This window comes from Diadema antillarum, unplaced genomic scaffold (genome assembly GCF_040938485.1).
Source record: "Diadema antillarum isolate AM-2024a unplaced genomic scaffold, OU_Dant_1.0 seq00000633_RagTag, whole genome shotgun sequence".
Taxonomy (NCBI): domain Eukaryota; kingdom Metazoa; phylum Echinodermata; class Echinoidea; order Diadematoida; family Diadematidae; genus Diadema; species Diadema antillarum.
Genome location: NW_027271550.1, coordinates 1703870 through 1721871, shown reverse-complemented (window position 1 = coordinate 1721871; position 18002 = coordinate 1703870). Strand labels below are relative to the sequence as shown.

Below are 18002 nucleotides of genomic sequence, written 5' to 3'. Positions count from 1 at the left end.
AAATTATCCCTTGTGCCGTTCTATTTCATCTCGGCCTGTGGTCTCGGTGAAAACAAAATGGCACTTGGGATGATTTATTATTGTCATTCTATAATCCAGTAAAGTGTATGACAGACCAATAGTGAACACTTGCAGGGGAAAGCAATGAGAGGTTTATAGGGTCAGGAGCTACAATGTCATTTCCTATCCATAACTTTTCCAGGGAAAGTCCAATAGCAATGCTAAACATATGCTGATGGAAATGTATCAGGAAACATTCTTTGGTCTAAAGATGGTCATATGTCAGGTCTTTAGGGGATCAATTGAAATTAAGGAATTCATTAGAATGTTACATTTACCCATGACAAAATGTAGTGATTGCGTGAGAAAGTATCCAAGTCTACTGCTCTAGTTTGTTGCTTGTGTATGGCAGTATGTATCTCTGTGTTGGCTCTTGTCAATGTGATTGTATGTGTTCAAGTGGTTATGCATGTTCCTTTTGCTTGAAGTACATTGAATAGGTAACATTGAATTAAAAGACCCCTCGGACAAGAGTGGAAGGTGTGAAATGCGAGTTTGTCAGTGATCCTCTGAATATACGTAGATGTCAAAAGAAAAGCCTAAAAGATATCTTGAGTATGAAGATTACTACAACTGTAGTAACACCTGCTTTGTTTTGCATGTTTGTCTCTATCCTCCAATCCAGGATTTATACCCCTTTTCATGAAAAGTCCGATCAGGCTGGAACCAAAGCATGGAACGCTCTGGCCAATGCCCTCATCATCATCGGCATCGTCCTCATCATGACCATCTTCCTTGTCGTCCTGTACAAGTACCGATGTTATAAGGTGAGATGGGAAGACAGCACAATCTGCCTGTTTTTGATGTCTCCCTTTAAGGCAGAACCATGTAGCGTACCTGTGTTATTCCCATGTGCACGTATCCTTCCTAAACCTTTACCCTCTGTTTATACTGTGGGACATTTGGCTCGCTTCCATTTATGTCGTGTACACATCTCTATAGAATGAGGATTTGTACGTGACTTGTGTTACTGGAGATAAGGAGTTTTACATTCTTTTCTGTTTTCTATTTGTTTTCCCCGTCATTATAAAACATCCATATGTACAACACATCCTTGCTTTCTGCCTCTTGTTTTCTCTTTTTGGGTTATTCCGTGAAGTTGGGGCACAAAGTGTTACATTTTAGCATATAACTCAATACTAATTATGCTATACATATAGTGTTTATAGGCTTTACATTTGTATTGAGACCATACATTTTCCTGGAAATTTTGTGCCATTCAGACTCAATTTTGATGAAGTTATAAAAACAATATGTAACGGTGTCCTGTAGCATCGTGACGTGTCCATGTAGCATCATGATAGTTAAAATCTGGTCCTAAAAGACAAATTAATGCAATTAGCTTGACCAAAATTTGATATAGTATGCATAATTACTAGATTAGTCAGATAGCTAAATATCTTAACTCTCCTTTCCACAGTTTTACTTTTACAAGAAAATTACACAATGTGTCACCATGCTACGCGGTGTCCACCAAATGTAACAAAAAAGGACACCGCATAGCATCGTGATACATTTTTTAATTTCTTTTAAAATTAAAACTGTGTACAGGAAATTTGAGATATTTAGCTATCTCATTCATATCTTGTAAATGCATATTGCATCAAATTTTGGTCAAGCTAATTGCCATAATTTGTCTCTTAGGACCAAATTTTAGAATATCACGTTGCTACATGGACACGTCACCATGCTACAGGACACTGTTACATATTGTTTAATAACTTCATCAAAATTGAGTCTGAATGGCACAAAATTTCCTGGAAAATGTGTGGCCTCAATGCAAATGTAAAGCCTACAAACAATAAATGTATAGCATAATTAATATTGAGTTATGCTGAAATGTATTTTTTAAATATCATGATGCTACATGGACACTGCCCCAACTTCATGGAATTACCCTTTTATATCTGTCTCTGCCACTTTTTGGATATATCTATCACATACTGTTGGAAAGAAATGCAACATGTCCAAATTACTACAGGGTAAGCTCGGACCTGCATGTGTGAAGATGACTCTAACACTTCCTAGTTTCAAATTCAAATCCTTTTGCCAACATTTAAAAAAAAACTATGATTGTCATTGCAGTATCTTTCTTCTTTTCTTTTTTTTTTGTAGGGAGGAGGGAAGGGATGAGAAGGGTGTATTTCTACACCTTGATAGATGCAGAATCGTATCAAAATATACTCGACATAATTCAAGTCTTGCATTTGATATTGTGAACAGTCTTTTATATTTGACATGTCAGTAGCTATTCAGCTCAACTTGCGAATACAAATCAAGGCTAGAATGTAGAATGTATGTTGTACTAGCTGACTTTCATTCAGTGATGTATCACATAAAAGATATATTCATGGTGCCACTGATGTCATTCTGTACTTTGAAACAGATCCATAAACAAATCACAATACATACATGCACAGAGCATATTGCATCAAATCAATAAGTTGCACATTCAAGTTGACATGACCAAGTGAAACTGTAATGTCTTCCTGTCTTTGTTTATGTTTTTGTCTTTTTTTCTCTTGTCCAATTCAGGTTATCCACGGTTGGTTAGTCTTGTCATCACTCATGCTCCTGTTCTTCTTCACATTCTTCTATTTACAGTGAGTACCGTTGCAGCTTCTATATTTCTGTAGATTTCTAGTTTCTGCGATGTTCACATGGTGTATTATACACTCTTCGCCATGTCTATGTCATGCAGTAATATGGAAAGCTTTCCATTTCTTGATATCATTGATGGCTAATAGGCACAGCAATTACCAGGTGTAATGTTAGTTTCTGTTATTATTTTTTTCCGGCAGCAACAAGTTGTTTTTTTATTAATCTAAAACCCAGAAAATATCTAAACATTATAGTGATAAAACCTTGGTAAGCTGCAGTTCTTCTCTTTCCCCCGTTTTCAAGTGAGAAAATCCTTAAAACAAGAAAACTATCAAAAACCAACATTTTGGCTAGAGTAGATATGTGTTTGTACACAGCCATCTAGGGTAACCTTTTCAGTGCAGATAACATAATCCAAGAGGGCTCTGCAATTGTCATTACCTTTTGATAATTAATTTTGAGCTTGCAGTAATTTGCATATCATTATGATTACATAAGTAGTGCCATTGTCAGGTCTGTGAGTGGCATTATGCTACAAGATGTCAGTTTGATTCTGTTAGTTGATATGGCTGTATTTCACATGAAGTATACGAAATGTAAAAGTGTGTTAACTAAAATCAAAATTCACACTTGTCATATTTCATCGACGGAGCAATAGAGATATGTTTGCTTCTGTCTATCTGTCTGCTTGTCTGTATGCCATCTGTATTATGCTGTAAGAGCTGTTATCTTCATGAGGGTTTAATTTTTGTGAATCACACTGTTGGGCTGCCAATTAAACAACATACAAAAATATTGTAAACGGACACGCATTAGAGCACTTGCACTAAGCCTCGATGTCAAATCGCGAAAATGTCTTTGAACTCCTCATTCACTACAATATCTGTATACGGAAATAACAGCTTTTACAGTAGTTATCGATAGACGATATTTCAGTATCCGTCCATCCAGTTATCTGTTGATCTACTGTAAAACCAGAAATGTTAGCATGCATTTTAATTTTGTGAAAACCAAATTCGAGAAATTTAAATGCACATGTAAGTTCTTATCTACACTATGTGCATTGAATGCCAATGGCACTTCGCAAAAATTTGATGCCGCGAAAAAGGCAGTCGGCTCCAATTCGCGAAACTTTCATGATGTAATGATATCTTGCTGTACAGTTTCACTTTATCCATTGATCCACTGATTTTGATGTTTAGTTCCAGTGGTTGCTCTGGCTGTTAACATGCTCATGCTGCTTCCTGCCCCATTACCTCCCCCGCAGAGAGCTGCTGGTGACCTACAACATTCCCATGGACTACTTCACCATAGCGGTCATCATCTGGAACTTTGGCATGGTGGGGATGGTCAGCATTCACTGGAAGGGACCGCTGCACCTCCAACAGGCCTACCTCATCGTCATCTCGGCCCTCATGGCCCTCATCTTCATCAAGTATCTCCCAGAGTGGACCCTCTGGACCATTCTGGCGGCCATTGCTGTCTATGGTGAGTTGCTTGGCTGGAGAGTTGGGGGGGAGGGGGAGGGGAAGGGGCACAGGTGTCAGAATTTAGGGATTGGAGGGAGAACAGAAGGATAGAGGAGAAACCGGTTTATATGCTTCCGTTGGAAAGAAGTCCTGTATATGCTGTATATTTTGCGAGGTTTTCATTTTCGCAAATTTGGTAAAAATCAAAGCTGGATGGTATTTACAAATCTAAGAACACCCGAAAACATCAACTCTGATCCGGACCATAATGCGATTGCGCACGCATACATTTTCTCGTTCATTACGGTACTTCTGGTTCGTGAATTTAACCACTCATGAAATTGTCGCGAAGTCCCAATTGACAAAAAATTAAACTTTATAAATATATGGCGTATACGGTACTTCACATCCACTCTACTTCTCGCCACACATACACACACACACATAAACAAGAAAAAAAAAATTATTGTATTGGTCCACAGTGTGTGAATCAGATCATTTTTGAAAGCTGTGTCATCTAACCTGAGAATACTTGCTTGGGTGGATGTAGTTCCTGTCGGAGGCCCCTGCTCACCTCTCTCTATGTTTAATTGACTTCTAAATCCCTGTTAAGAATAACAAGTCCTCCATAATGAGCTCCAAATTACAACTGCAAGATTGATGTGGCAAGCTGAAACATAGCATGAAAGTTGAATGAAAGTATATCGAGGTCCCTTTGTAGGCAGCACATGCTCTCGAGTTGAGAATCTAATTTTTTTTTTCCATTAACAGGCTTCACTTCTCACCTTACGCCCACTTTGGAATTTGTTTTTGTTGTTTTTTTTATTGCAGCACCGGGCTTTATATTTTCTTTGTGTTTGTAGGGTTTTTTTTAGCTCACCTGAGCCAAAGGCTCAAGTGAGCTATTGCGATCGCCCTTCGTCCGGCGTCCGTCGTGCGTCGTGCGTCGTGCGTCGTCCGTCGTCCGTCGTCCGTCGTGCGTCGTGCGTAAACTTTTTACATTTTCATCTTCTTCTTGAAAACCCCAAGACCGATTTTCATCAAACTTGGCAGGTAGCATCCCTAGGGGGTTAGGAACTCAATTTGTTAAAATGGGCACCATGCCCCACCCAGGGGGCCCCCAGGGGGGCCCAAACCCCCCAAAATTAAGGAATCTGTAAAAATCTTCTTCTCTAGAACCAGAAGTGATAGAGCTAAGTTAATACTATGAGTTAGTACATTGATGACTGTAGTTTCAAGTTTGTTCATGGCAAAATTAGGGGTGCCCCCCTTGGGACCCAGGGGAGGGGGGTGGGGAGGGGTTCTAATGGGGCCTAAATTGTACATTTTCATCTTCTTCTTGAGAACCCCATTACCCATTTTCACCAAACTTGGCAGGTAGCATCCCTAGGGGGTTAGGAAGTCAATTTGTTAAAATGGGCACCATGCCCCACCCAGGGGGCCCCCAGGGGGCCCAAACGCCCCAAACTTAAGGAATCTGTAAAAATCTTCTTCTCCAGAACCAGAAGTGATAGAGCTAAGTTAATACTATGAGTTTGTACATTGATGACTGTAGTTTCAAGTTTGTTCATGGCAGAATCAGGGGTGCCCCCCTTGGGACCCAGGGGAGGGGGGTGAGGAGGGGTCCTAATGGGGCCTAAATTGTACATTTTTATATTCTTCTTGAGAACCCCATGACCCATTTTCACCAAACTTGGCAGGTAGCATCCCTAGGGAGTTAGGATTTCAATTTCTTAAAATGGGCACCATTCCCCACCCAGGGGGCCCCAGGGGGGCCCCAAACCCCCAAAATGAAGGAATCTTTAAAAATCTTCTCTAGAATCAGAAGTTATAGAGGTAAGATAATACTATGAGTGAGTACATTAATGACTGTATTTTCAAGTTTGTTCATAGGAGATCAAGGGGTGCCCCTCTTGGGGGCAGGGGGGGGGGGGGGGGGGGGTTGGTTGGGAAGGTCCAAATGGGGACCTGAATTGTACATTTTCATCTTCTTCCTGAAAACCTCATGATGTATTTTCATCAAACTTGGCAGGTAGCATCCCTAGGGGGTCAGGATCTCAATTTATAAAAATGGGCACCATGCCCCACCCAGAGGGCCCCAGGGGGCCCCAATCCCCCCCCCCCCCCCCCAAATTAAGGAATCTTAAAAAATTTGGGCCCTTATTGTACAGTTTCATCTTCTACTTGAGAATGCCTGGTCAAATTTTGGTAGAGCTGTGAATAATTTAGATTAGTGACTGCGTGAAAGGTGAACTTGCGATACTCAGGTGAGCGCTAGACCCGCGGGTCTCTTGTTTCCCTTCATTTTCTGGTTGGCTGGTTATTTATACACTGTGCATCTACTTATGCAGATATCAATTTAGTCTTCTGTGAGCTGTGAAAATAAAATGTACTATTTGATCCAGAGCATTAAAGAGTCAGCTGAAATACCACAATGCCAGGAGTTGAAATGATTCTTCACCTTGAATCTTTATCTTGTGCACCTTTTTTTTTCCCAATAATTATTGAATGTGGCTCATACATACTTTGCAAAATTGCACCTTGAGGATTTTAATATCGCACAACTTTGTCAATGACTGCTGTGTTTTGAATGCAAAGTATTTTCATAAGTTTCTATTTTCATTTTCAGACCTGTTTGCTGTGCTGTGCCCCAAGGGTCCTCTCAGGTTGCTAGTGGAGACAGCTCAGGAGAGAGACGAACAAATCTTCCCTGCTCTTATCTATTCCTGTGAGTTGGAAAAGACAAAGGGGGTACCATTTGGATACCAGAAGATGGATAGATAGATGGATAGATAGATAGATAGATAGATAGACAGAAAGGTGAATAGATAGATAGATTGCTTGATAGATTGATGAATGAATTGATGAATAGATGAAAACTCACATTTTTCACCAGGCATTCAATTGCTAATTCTCGTGGAGTCTGCACCTTTGAATGTTTCTACAACAGATATATGGCGCTATACAAATGCTGTGGATCATCATCATCATCATATGTATATTCTGTATATTCTGCTCTTATCTTTTCCTGTGAGGGGGAAAAGACAAAGGGGGTACATTTGGATACCAGTAGATGGATGGATAGATAGATAGATAGATAGATAGATAGATAGATAGATAGATAGATAGATAGATAGATAGATAGATAGATAGATAGATAGATTGGACTGTAATGCTTGTCTTTGCAGGATATCATTTCTGTTCAGTGTCTACTGAATATTGATCCTGGAGATATTTATTAAATGACAGGTGATTGTATATATATCTTGGGGGTCAGGGGGATGGTATAGGGCAAGTTTCTACTGATTTCTGTTTCATCATCGGATATTGCAATAATGTGCATGGTACTTTAAAATGTGCAACATGGCACATTTTGAAAAAGAAAATTTTCTTATTCCAACACTGTTGCATTGTTGGTGTGACAGCAATGTTCAAACAAATACCAGCTTTGCTCTGTTGGGCATGTTCTAACACCAAATGTAATCAAAATGAAACTTCTATAGATAATGAGCCATTAGTTTTGTGTACATTTACCTGCATCTTTTGTTTATGATTGAAACTCTGAGAGAAAAAGAAACAAAGCAGTCACAGTCTGGTAGGTCATAGTCTCCTGATGGACCAACTCAAGCAAAATGTCTTGCATAACTGGATATTGCCATTTCCTTGATGTTTGCAAAAATTCTGATCAACTTGCATACAAGATTGGACCAAGAAATATAGATCGACAAATAATGTACTGTGCTTGTATGCCTTCATTTCATTTTGTTGAAGCTTTCTAAGTATTCAAGAATAAATTTGAAATGCATTTGTAGGTGGTGTTTGTTTCTTTGTTTTGTCTGTTTTAGAAAGAGAGGCGAAACAAAATGTCTGTAACTGATTTTGAATAATTTATGGCATATTCCAATAGATTCTGCATTGTGTAATCCCACGAATGAGTCTTGAGGTTGACCAATACTTGACCAAGGGATGCCTACACAAATATATGCCAGTAAAAATATTTGTATTTCTTTGTTTTATATCTAAACAAAATTTGAGATGCTTTCCTGTGAGACTTATAGGTGTGGAACTTCCCTTCTGTTGAAAGTGCAGTTCCAATTTTTTCTGTGATAGGATTTGTGACATAACGTCGCTGGGGTGATAAGACCTTGTATCTGCAATTTTGGTGAAAATGAGTTTTTTTGATTAATGGTCAAATAATGGGTTAAGTGATTTCCTGTCCAAATCCCAACTGTCTTACTCCAAAAATGAAGCCACCACGTCATGTCAAAGGAAAGGCTATTCCATTCGCCACAGTGCTTTGGCCGCCATGTTTTTTGGCTCTCCTGAACATTTGACATTTTGCAGATACGAGGTCTTATCGCCCCAGCGATGATAAGCTACTATGATCAGACGTATCTTGAGAACTGTAGCTTTGAGGACCTATCAAGTTGCATGCAAGTAGCCACTGACTGTAACCATGTTAATATGGTGATCTTCTTTTTCCATGCAGCAACAATGGTATGGTTAGTTGGAATGGCAGATACAGATTCAAATACACCAAAGTCAAATAGTCAGCAGCAGAGACCACAAGATGCTGTTTCTACCCAGACAAATGCAACTAGTGAGTATCAAATAATCTATACCCCATACATTTCATGAGCATGATATTTTTTGTATATCAAGTTTTACATGTTCAGTGAGTAGTTTGAGACCCTGAGAATGAAATTGATGGAATGAAAACTACATATTATTCCCAGTCAAGAAGCCAGGTTCACAGTTTCACACCTTGAAGATGATACGCATTGCACTTGTTTTGCTGTCAGAAATATTAAGGTCTGTTTTTAATTTCCTCAATGTCAGGACTTGCAAAATTTTGAAAAAATGAAAACACTGTGGAGTACTGTAAAACCAGAAATGTTTGTGTGCATTGTTATTTTGCAAATTTTGCGAGAGCCAAGATTTGCAAAATCGAAATGCACGTGAAAGTTCTTGTCTACAATATAGGTATTGAATGTCATTGGCAATTCCTGAAAACTTTGCCCTGCAAAAAAGCCTGTTGACTCAAGTTCGTGAAAATTTCATGCTGCAAAAATATCTTGCTTTACAGTACAGGGCTTAATACAGTAAGTGGCAAGGCTGTTGAGATTCCACGGTAACAGAGCAAAATTTAATAGAAGTACTCACTGTACTGTCTTTGGCAGTGGTCATTTCGATATAGATCATTTCTGACACAGATTTTAACCTACATTAGGCCACTTTGTCATGAGTGTCACATTCCACCATAACAGAGTGTCCAGACATGCAAGAAAAAAACTCCCCAAAATCCGAAATATAGGTAAGAAAAGGAAGTCTCAAGCAATCCTTTCTGTATGTGATATGGCAGTGTACTTTTTGAGATGCCACTGTTTAAGCTAAGTCTGCATCAAAATGACTGTGGATTTGATATGCACACATGCAATATCTTGACAGCAAGACATATCTCTGCAAAGTGAGTGACATGGCTGATGAACTTCTTACTGTTTGTCAAATAAGAGACATGGTATATTTCTATTGGTATTGCTTATAAAAGAGGGGTACTTGATAAGAAGCATAGATATGTGTTTTGGTCGACTTGGAATCAAAATCGGGTGTAAATCTGTAGATGGGGCAGGCTAATTTGCTCGATCAATTCTTGACATGATAAATGAAGAGTGGTGAAGTGTAATGAATAACCGTAATTGCCGTCAATGGTTTTTCTCCAATACCTTCTGTTCCTCCTGCCAATGAGTAGCTGACGAAGACAACGGTGGATTCGATAGCGAGTTCCAGGCACGAAGGGAGCGGGACCTGGAGAGGAGCGGTTCCACGAATTCGGAGGATAGGAGAGCGGCGGTGAGGGCGCTGAGGCAAAACAACGCGCATAACAACCGGCCGCCACCGCCAGAGGAGGAGGAAGACGCTGAGCGTGAGTCAACACAATTCTGTTACCATCCAGGGCAGCGAACTGGCTCAGGTGGTTGCGTGGCTGCCTTGTTTTTAAACGAGTGGCTCCAGTTCAAGGTTTTCTGAGTCCAGTTGAGCCAATGTTGTGGGTTCTCATCCTCCTTGTGAGAAGAAATCTACACGCCCCGTCTGCCAGCAGAAACACAAACTAGAGAGACATGTGTGTGAAAGAGAGCCACTACTCACACACATTATTAAAAAACAAAAAAGATCACATTTCACTTCTTGCAAAGAGCAGGGTACAAACCTAGTTTAGTGGCTGGTTGGACACACACACATGCACACACTCATGCACACACACAGAACACACATTCACTCATTCACTTAGAAACAGTGAGAGTGATACAGCTTCTCTTTAGATCGCCAAGGTGACTAGTGGCAGTCAGTGTATAGTATTAACCCAGCTCATCGTTCCATTTGAATGAATGAAGGAATCAAGTTACTGTCTGTTGAGACCAACATTAGGGCCCCATTGCATGAAACCAAGGTAACTCTATAATTAATGGTAACTTTGCAGTCAGTAAAAACCATCAGTGATTTCTTGGCATTGATTGGCTGTGGAATAGTGTTGCTATAATAGTTACCATTGATTGCGGAGTTACCAGTGATTGTAGAGTTACTATAGTTTCATGCAATGGTGCCCAGGTAATGTAAGGTCTAAAAGTGAAAGCATAAATAAATAATAAAGCATGATAAATGACTGTAATTAATCAAAAGAAGAAAGTGTCACCTTCAGTGCAGGGTTTGCCCATGAGAAATGTATTCCATCTTTGGAGAATAAGTAAAGTGCCACTGGGCACAGCTGTAAATGTGGTTTCAGGGGTAATGTATTGACTTTTAAAGTACAGTTGAACCTCTCTTATCCGGCCTCCCTTTATCCGGATCTCTCTATTATACGGACGCAATCTCGCCATGATTTTTTTTTTTATAATTACGGGAGGAAAGGGGGATTCCCAACTCCTTGAGAACTCCTACACAAACACACATGCATTACATATACTTGATACATTTCTTAATGTTATTTAGATAAATAATCCCAAGAATTTATAAAAGAAAATGATTTCATTCTTGCAAACATGAACCTCTATTTTGGGATCTGTTACTGAGTGTAGCAATGAAAAGGTTGCAGTATACACATTACTACATGTGGTACTACAATGGGCTACTGTACATGTGTATGTATATTATGTACATATGACTGTATAAAGCATTGAGTCTCCCGTATCCGGCCAAATCCCTTATCCGGATGAGCCCCGGTCCCCACTTGTCCGGATACGAGAGGTTCAACTGTACATATTTATGTGTAGCAAAAGTGATCAGCTATATATGAGGAAACAATGGTGTATTTGCCACCAGAAAATGACATAAAAAACATTTGGCTTTGATGGACAAAATCCAACCTTCTAGCACAGGACTGAATCAAGAGATTCTTCCTAATCACAAGCTCTGCCAAAGATGGCCACGAAGGGCACAAATACCAAAATTTGAAAGACAAACGGGATACGCACTTAGTTATGCTTGTTCACATAGGGTGAGCTCATATGCTCACTCATTTGTGATTTGTGTATGAAGAGTAGAGTTCTTGCCATCTATATCAGTATGTATGTGCTTTCGTTTTCTTCCCGTCCTCCCCAGGTGGTGTAAAGCTGGGTCTTGGAGATTTCATCTTCTATAGTGTCTTGGTGGGCAAGGCATCAGCGTCTGGAGACTGGACAACCACAGTGGCCTGTTTTGTTGCTATTCTCATCGTAAGTTCATGATTTGTAAGGATCAGTGTATATTAGGGAAAACCATGCTACCTGTATGATGGCTCAGTGTGCAGTGTTTTCTCCAAAGATTATTGAAAAACCCTGTAGTCATTACACATGTGAATTAATATCTTGAGTTGTTTGATTAAAGAGAAACTCTCCTCTTTGTTTAAGCTGATTTTATTGTCTAAATATATTGCAAATCTTCACAAATTTCCTTAAAATAATAAAGAAGAGAAAATAGTGTCCATAACAGAGTTGTTTTGATTATTAAAACAATATGACTTTTCAATGAAAGTTGCAAAATGGGAATGGAGGTCTTATAAGACTTCATGTGTTTTGTGTATGACTCGTTCTTCACTTTCAACAATTCACTTGTCGGTTGTTACTTTTTGAGAAATGTGAGTAAATATCCCCTGGAAATATCCCTATAATTATGGCTGTCTGAGGAAATAAAATATAGGGGTTGTACGAAAATCACTATATGCCTCAGAAGCACTTCCCCTGAGGTGAAAAGAAAGTAAAGAGTCGATGCTCTGACATTTCTTCTGTGTCTCTCTGTCCTTCTGTCAATCATAGGGTCTCTGCCTGACGCTCATCCTCCTAGCTATATTTAAGAAGGCCCTGCCTGCTCTGCCCATCTCCATCGCCTTTGGTCTTGTCTTCTACTTCTGCTCGTCAAACCTTGTGTTCCCCTTCACCGACGAGCTCGCCAGCAAGCAGGTCTACATATGATGATGGGCAAACCACCAGCAAATCGCTGGAAATGGACAGTGGCACTCTTGGGACAATTGATGAGTTGCAAACCTGCTGAACAGCCACTTCACAGCTCTCTGTGATTTACGCAGACGAATTCTTATATTACTTTTCTCTGTTGCTTTGCCGCAGCCACTCTTTGTAGCTTTATTTCTATCCTTTCCTAGCTATCAAAATTGTTTCACATTTATCATTCACTCACGCCTGTGCTGTGTTGCTTGATTAAAATTGTATTAATGGAGAAATTTGAAGCAAGACTTTTAACATCAAGGCCCAACTGATGGATAGTGGGAAAATCACCACAAACACACAAGCAAGATGCATTGTTGTGAGGATGCACCCTGGTGTCAATGCACTTTGTAACGTGATCAGTGAGCGCATTCCAGTCAGAGTAATACCAACACGTTTTCCAGCTCATAACAGTGGTGAACAGAGACATTGGCAATGTAAGAAAAACCTCACTGGATTGCCCAGTGCACACATATTGCACAACTGAGGAGAGTTTGTATATTTGCAAATTGGATCAGATTTTCACTGTCTGTAAGTGACGGTTTTAAAGAAACACACAGTTGTAGATGCCCTGTCTGTATTTTTTTAGGCAGAGTAAAAAAGAAAAAGGAGTTTGAAATCATGACATTCATTTCAAACAAAACAATAATGGATCACTTTTTGTTTTATTCAGAGCAGACTAAATGTGGAAGCCATGAGATGTTACACGATATTTCATCCAAAGACTTTAAGTGAAAAAAAAATTAAAAAGTAGATCACTTTGGCATGCTATGTTGAAGCTGTTAGGATTGAGCTGAAACAATCAGCTGGTTATTCACGTCCCACGGACTCAAAGCTCGCCTGCTTGCCAGTAAAAAGATTTATTACTACACCTGGAGTGGCATATTGATGTGGACAAATATAGATTCCAGGTTTGCACTTAGTTGGATTTAGAGGAATACATGGTGTGGAAAAAAAAAGTTATATATGTATTATTAATTCCTGCATCTTGGTAATAATATGCCACAATTTCATCTAATGTGCACACAGCAGGCTAAATTATTGCCGAGTTGACATCTTCCTAAGTTCAAATGTTGTACGTGTTGCCCTGGTAGCAGTCATTCTGCCTCTGTTTGTGGGTTTGTTTGTTTGTTTGTTTGTTTGTTTGTTTGTTTGTTTGTTTGTTTGTTTGTTTGTTTTTTGTATTAGAGGCATTTCCCACTATGCGCACTGCAGTTGCACTGAACTCCTAATGCATGTTAATCATAAAACTGGTGGTAAACCGGTATTAGTAGTGTACACTATATGATGAGGTCTCTGTGACTATTGATTCCGTAAAAAGATGTAGAAATATAGATGGTCCTTAAAAAAGAAACAGACTGTACCTTGATGCTCTGTGTGAACAGTTTGTCAGACTTCTGCAGCACTCACATATTAGTTTTAGATTACTTTAGAATGCTTTAATAGGGATCTATACCTGCACATAATCTATTCCAAGTCACAACAATTATGATCATGTCACTGCTCTTCATTTAACATAGCACTGTAGATATTGAGGTTGGTTAGAGAGTATGAGCATTTGCGTAAAGTTGACATTACCTCTCCTATTCCAAAACATTTGTATCCCCAAACTTCAGTAAATATTAAAGAAAAGTAGAATACAGTGCCTTATGTACAATCAATCAAGTTCAGATAAAACTCTGGAACACTGGTTTTGCTTCGTAAAAGATGCAAAAGTCATCTTGGCGTTAGAGAGGGAAAAAAAAAACTCTAGCAAGATCTTCCTTGTGTTTTCAGTTGCTGGTATTGGCTTAAAACTAACTGTGCAATTTGTACATACATACAAACATACATACATACAAACAATGCATACATGAAAGAGATTGAACCTACATGTACTGGTACATATATTCTTTCAATCTGATGAAGCAGTTTTGTAATGCTGGCCTCATGGTTGATCCTGGTTTTGTGTTACCTTCAAATGCTGGTCATGTACACTAAATCCAAGGACTCATTTATCACATAGATTAATGTGACGTTTTCAGCCGGAATCATCTATTATTTCAGTTTCAGTTTAGTTCATTTGAATTTTATGTTTTTCAACATGCGCCATCCAAGAAATTTTTACTTGTTACTATGTTGATGAGTGCTGCTGCTGATTTGATAGCATGTGGTCAGGTGATATAAATGGAATTAATTTCTCCTCTATTTGGTCATTTAGTCTTGATTATGCATTCCCTCTGTCTGCAGGCTCCTGCAACGTGACGACTGCAGTATGCAAAAGTTGTGATAATTGTTTGAATGATTCTTGTGTTTTATAGTTTTAAGAATTACTTTTTCGTTGTTGTAAAGATATATCTTGTTTAATTTTCTTGAAATGGTTTTGTTTTGTGTTTCAAACAGTTTGGATATGCATTTTCCCCCTCTTATGTGATATGTTTATCTGTTTGACTAACAGCTGAGCAAATCAGTGTTGGTCTAACTTATTGATTTCAGACAAACCTCACACAGCCATGTCCATTAATATTCTAGACTGTGTGTTGTGATTTTGCAGGTATGAAGAGCAGTCTTTGGCTCTCTATGTACAGTAGGTATTAATGTATTTAGAATGACGCTTTATGAACTTTTTATACTCTGTGGTAGGCCAAATATACAGACAGAATAATGTATGTATGTATTCTGTGCCCAAGAAAATATATTCTGTGATGAAAGTACTTAAAATTATATAACATCTGAATGTTTGCTCTGGTAAGAAGATAAATAGTACATAATTACCTGCGAGACATTCAAAATTGAGATATTTCATTCCAGTTTTGAAATGAAATACAGGGCTGTTTTTGAAGTTTGCTGTTATATTGCTTTGAGCACCAAGTTCAGCATAATTACGAATATACTGTAAAAGTGGATATTTTTGCGCAACTAATTTTTCGCGCTTAGCTGGGTAAGAAGAGTTTCGCTTGTTTTTAATTCCACGGAATCAAGACATTCATTACTGGAATATGGCAAGCAAAAATAGTTGTGTGCTTTTATTTTCGCGCTAGATTCTGGTTGCTTGAAATGTGCGACATTGTCAACACCGCGAAAATTTCCACTTTTACAGTAATGTAGCATCCTACAGTCTCTGGAAGAAGATGAAGAGAGGGAAAAAAGATATACATATACATATGCATACACAAATGCATACACATACGTACACACACACACACGCACACACACACATGCGTGGGCACACACGCACACACACACGCGCGCGGGCACACACGCACGCGCGCATATCCACAATTATCTATGTTCATTATTAGAAGTCCATATCTTTAGATATTGTTAAGAGTGCAACATACTGTATAAGCTGTTTTTTTCGTGAGGGTTTAATTTTCGCGAATCACACTTGGACCGCGAATTTAACAACACACGAAAATGTCACCATGCGCTAAGGTAAGAGTTCGCTTATAAAGGCCTCTGTGTCAATTCGCGAAAACAACATCTCGCAAAAATGTCCATGACCTCCTCATTCGCAAAAATATCTGTGCGCGAAAATAACAGCGTTATTCAGTACAGGGATAATGGGTTCCCAAAATATTCGCTTATAAAGTGTGTTTAGCAATGTGGTATGATTGTGTGTCCCACAGTGCTTACTTTCAAGAAACAGAACTGAATATATTTTCTTGGGCCTGTGCAACATTGTAGAATAATGCAACTACTAGGTAAACAAATCTTAAAGTGGCTTTGACTTGCAAAATGATAAGTCAATCAAGTAGACTTGTATTAAAAAAATTGGAAAAACATATCATTACATACTTTGATTTTGTCAGTGCTTCTTTTTATTAATGTGCATGATATGCAGTCTAGCTGGCTATCTCTCTCTCTCTGTCTACATACACACACACACACATGCAATATATGTATATATATATATATATATATATATATATATATATATATAAACAAAACTGAAACCAAGTTCATGCTGTATATTCGCCAAGTTTTATTTTTGATGATATTATCACGCCAACATGTGGACAACTTACTCAATCTCTCTCTCTCTCTCTCTCTCTCTCTATATATATATATATATATACATATTGTGTGTGTGTTTTAGGAGGTGTGGTGTATGTGTAACCGAGTGGCAGGTGGATCTGAGGTTGGGTTTTACTGTGTGTGTGTGTGATTGAATTTTGTAACTAAAACATTACCAGAAAGTAACAGGATGGAGCCACTCAGAGCGCGCCTTCTACAGCCATCATACATCATGCGATTCACTAATCCTCACATATTACGTTGAAAATACCAAAGATAGACAGATTGCAGTGCATGCTTAAGCGTTGAACAGTGTGTAATAGTTGTGCCAAATTCAAATTATGCACCTTCTTTAGGATTTCACTCACATTAAAAGTAGATGGCCTTTTGTGTACTGGAACTAACATTATATATATATATATATATATATATATATATATATATATATATATATATATATATATATATATATGAAATACCAAAACATTGGCCAAAATAAACAGCGACACCCCGTCAGGAGTTAGCCAAAAAAAAAAACCCTGAAATTGAAAAACATATATATATATATATATATATATATATATATATATATATATATATATATATATATACATATATATATATATATATATATATATATATATATATATATATATATATGTGTGTGTGTGTGTTTGTGTGTTTGTGTGGGGGGGGGGGTGTAGAGAAAACTGTGAGCAAAGAATATGGGTTTCCATTTTCTTTGTTCAAAGTTTTCACTTATTCGTTCCTGGTCAGTTTACCCTTTGTTTTCATTAGATAATTAATGCATTTTGATATAATCTATTCTTTCATCCTTTGTGTATGTACATTTATACATGTATATATACTGTATTATACATAAGGCTCAGCGAACAGTGGCCAGATGGCCTCAGGCCACCACTTTTTAAGAGAAGATATGCTGTGGTATGCTGTGGTTGACTGATCAGACCACCTAGAAATTTGTCTATAATGTGTATTCCTTTGATCCAGAAAAGGGAAGAAAAATTCGTACTCGGTGCTTCATAAATGCATGCAGTTCAGCTCTTATGCAAAGTTGCAAGATAGTTTTCACGACTGAACTCAGTCTATTTTTTGGCCAATCTGGTCAAACTCTCTCATCTAAATCTTATCTACCCAATAATAGAAATAGAAATACACCTATAATTCTTTCACGAGTATGTGGTGTCATGGAAAATCGTGTTTATACCTCAATAAAATATCGGATATATTAGACTTTGTGAACTTAGTTGCAGTGTGTGGCATTTGAATTCCTGTAGCTTACCTGCCAATTTTTATTCAAGGTTTACTAACTTAATGTTTTATTTAATCATTTCATTTTCAGTGTTTCTCTCAAATTACTTCTTAGATACTCAGATGTAGT

General features: G+C 38.3%; 1 protein-coding gene across 4 annotated transcripts in view; it reads left to right on the top strand.

Moving 5' to 3' along the window:
- The window catches only part of LOC139736168 (presenilin-1-like), a 43612-nt gene extending 31038 nt beyond the window's left edge, over positions 1–12574 (top strand). For all 4 annotated transcript variants that reach the window (XM_071646899.1, XM_071646897.1, XM_071646900.1 and 1 more), the window contains 8 exons: positions 686–827; positions 2596–2663; positions 3929–4149; positions 6760–6858; positions 8620–8730; positions 9880–10053; positions 11727–11839; positions 12419–12574. In XM_071646899.1, coding sequence (XP_071503000.1) covers positions 686–827; positions 2596–2663; positions 3929–4149; positions 6760–6858; positions 8620–8730; positions 9880–10053; positions 11727–11839; positions 12419–12574 — 1084 coding nt within the window. The remainder of the gene's footprint in view (positions 1–685; positions 828–2595; positions 2664–3928; positions 4150–6759; positions 6859–8619; positions 8731–9879; positions 10054–11726; positions 11840–12418) is intronic.
- The last annotated feature ends 5428 nt before the right edge of the window (positions 12575–18002 follow it).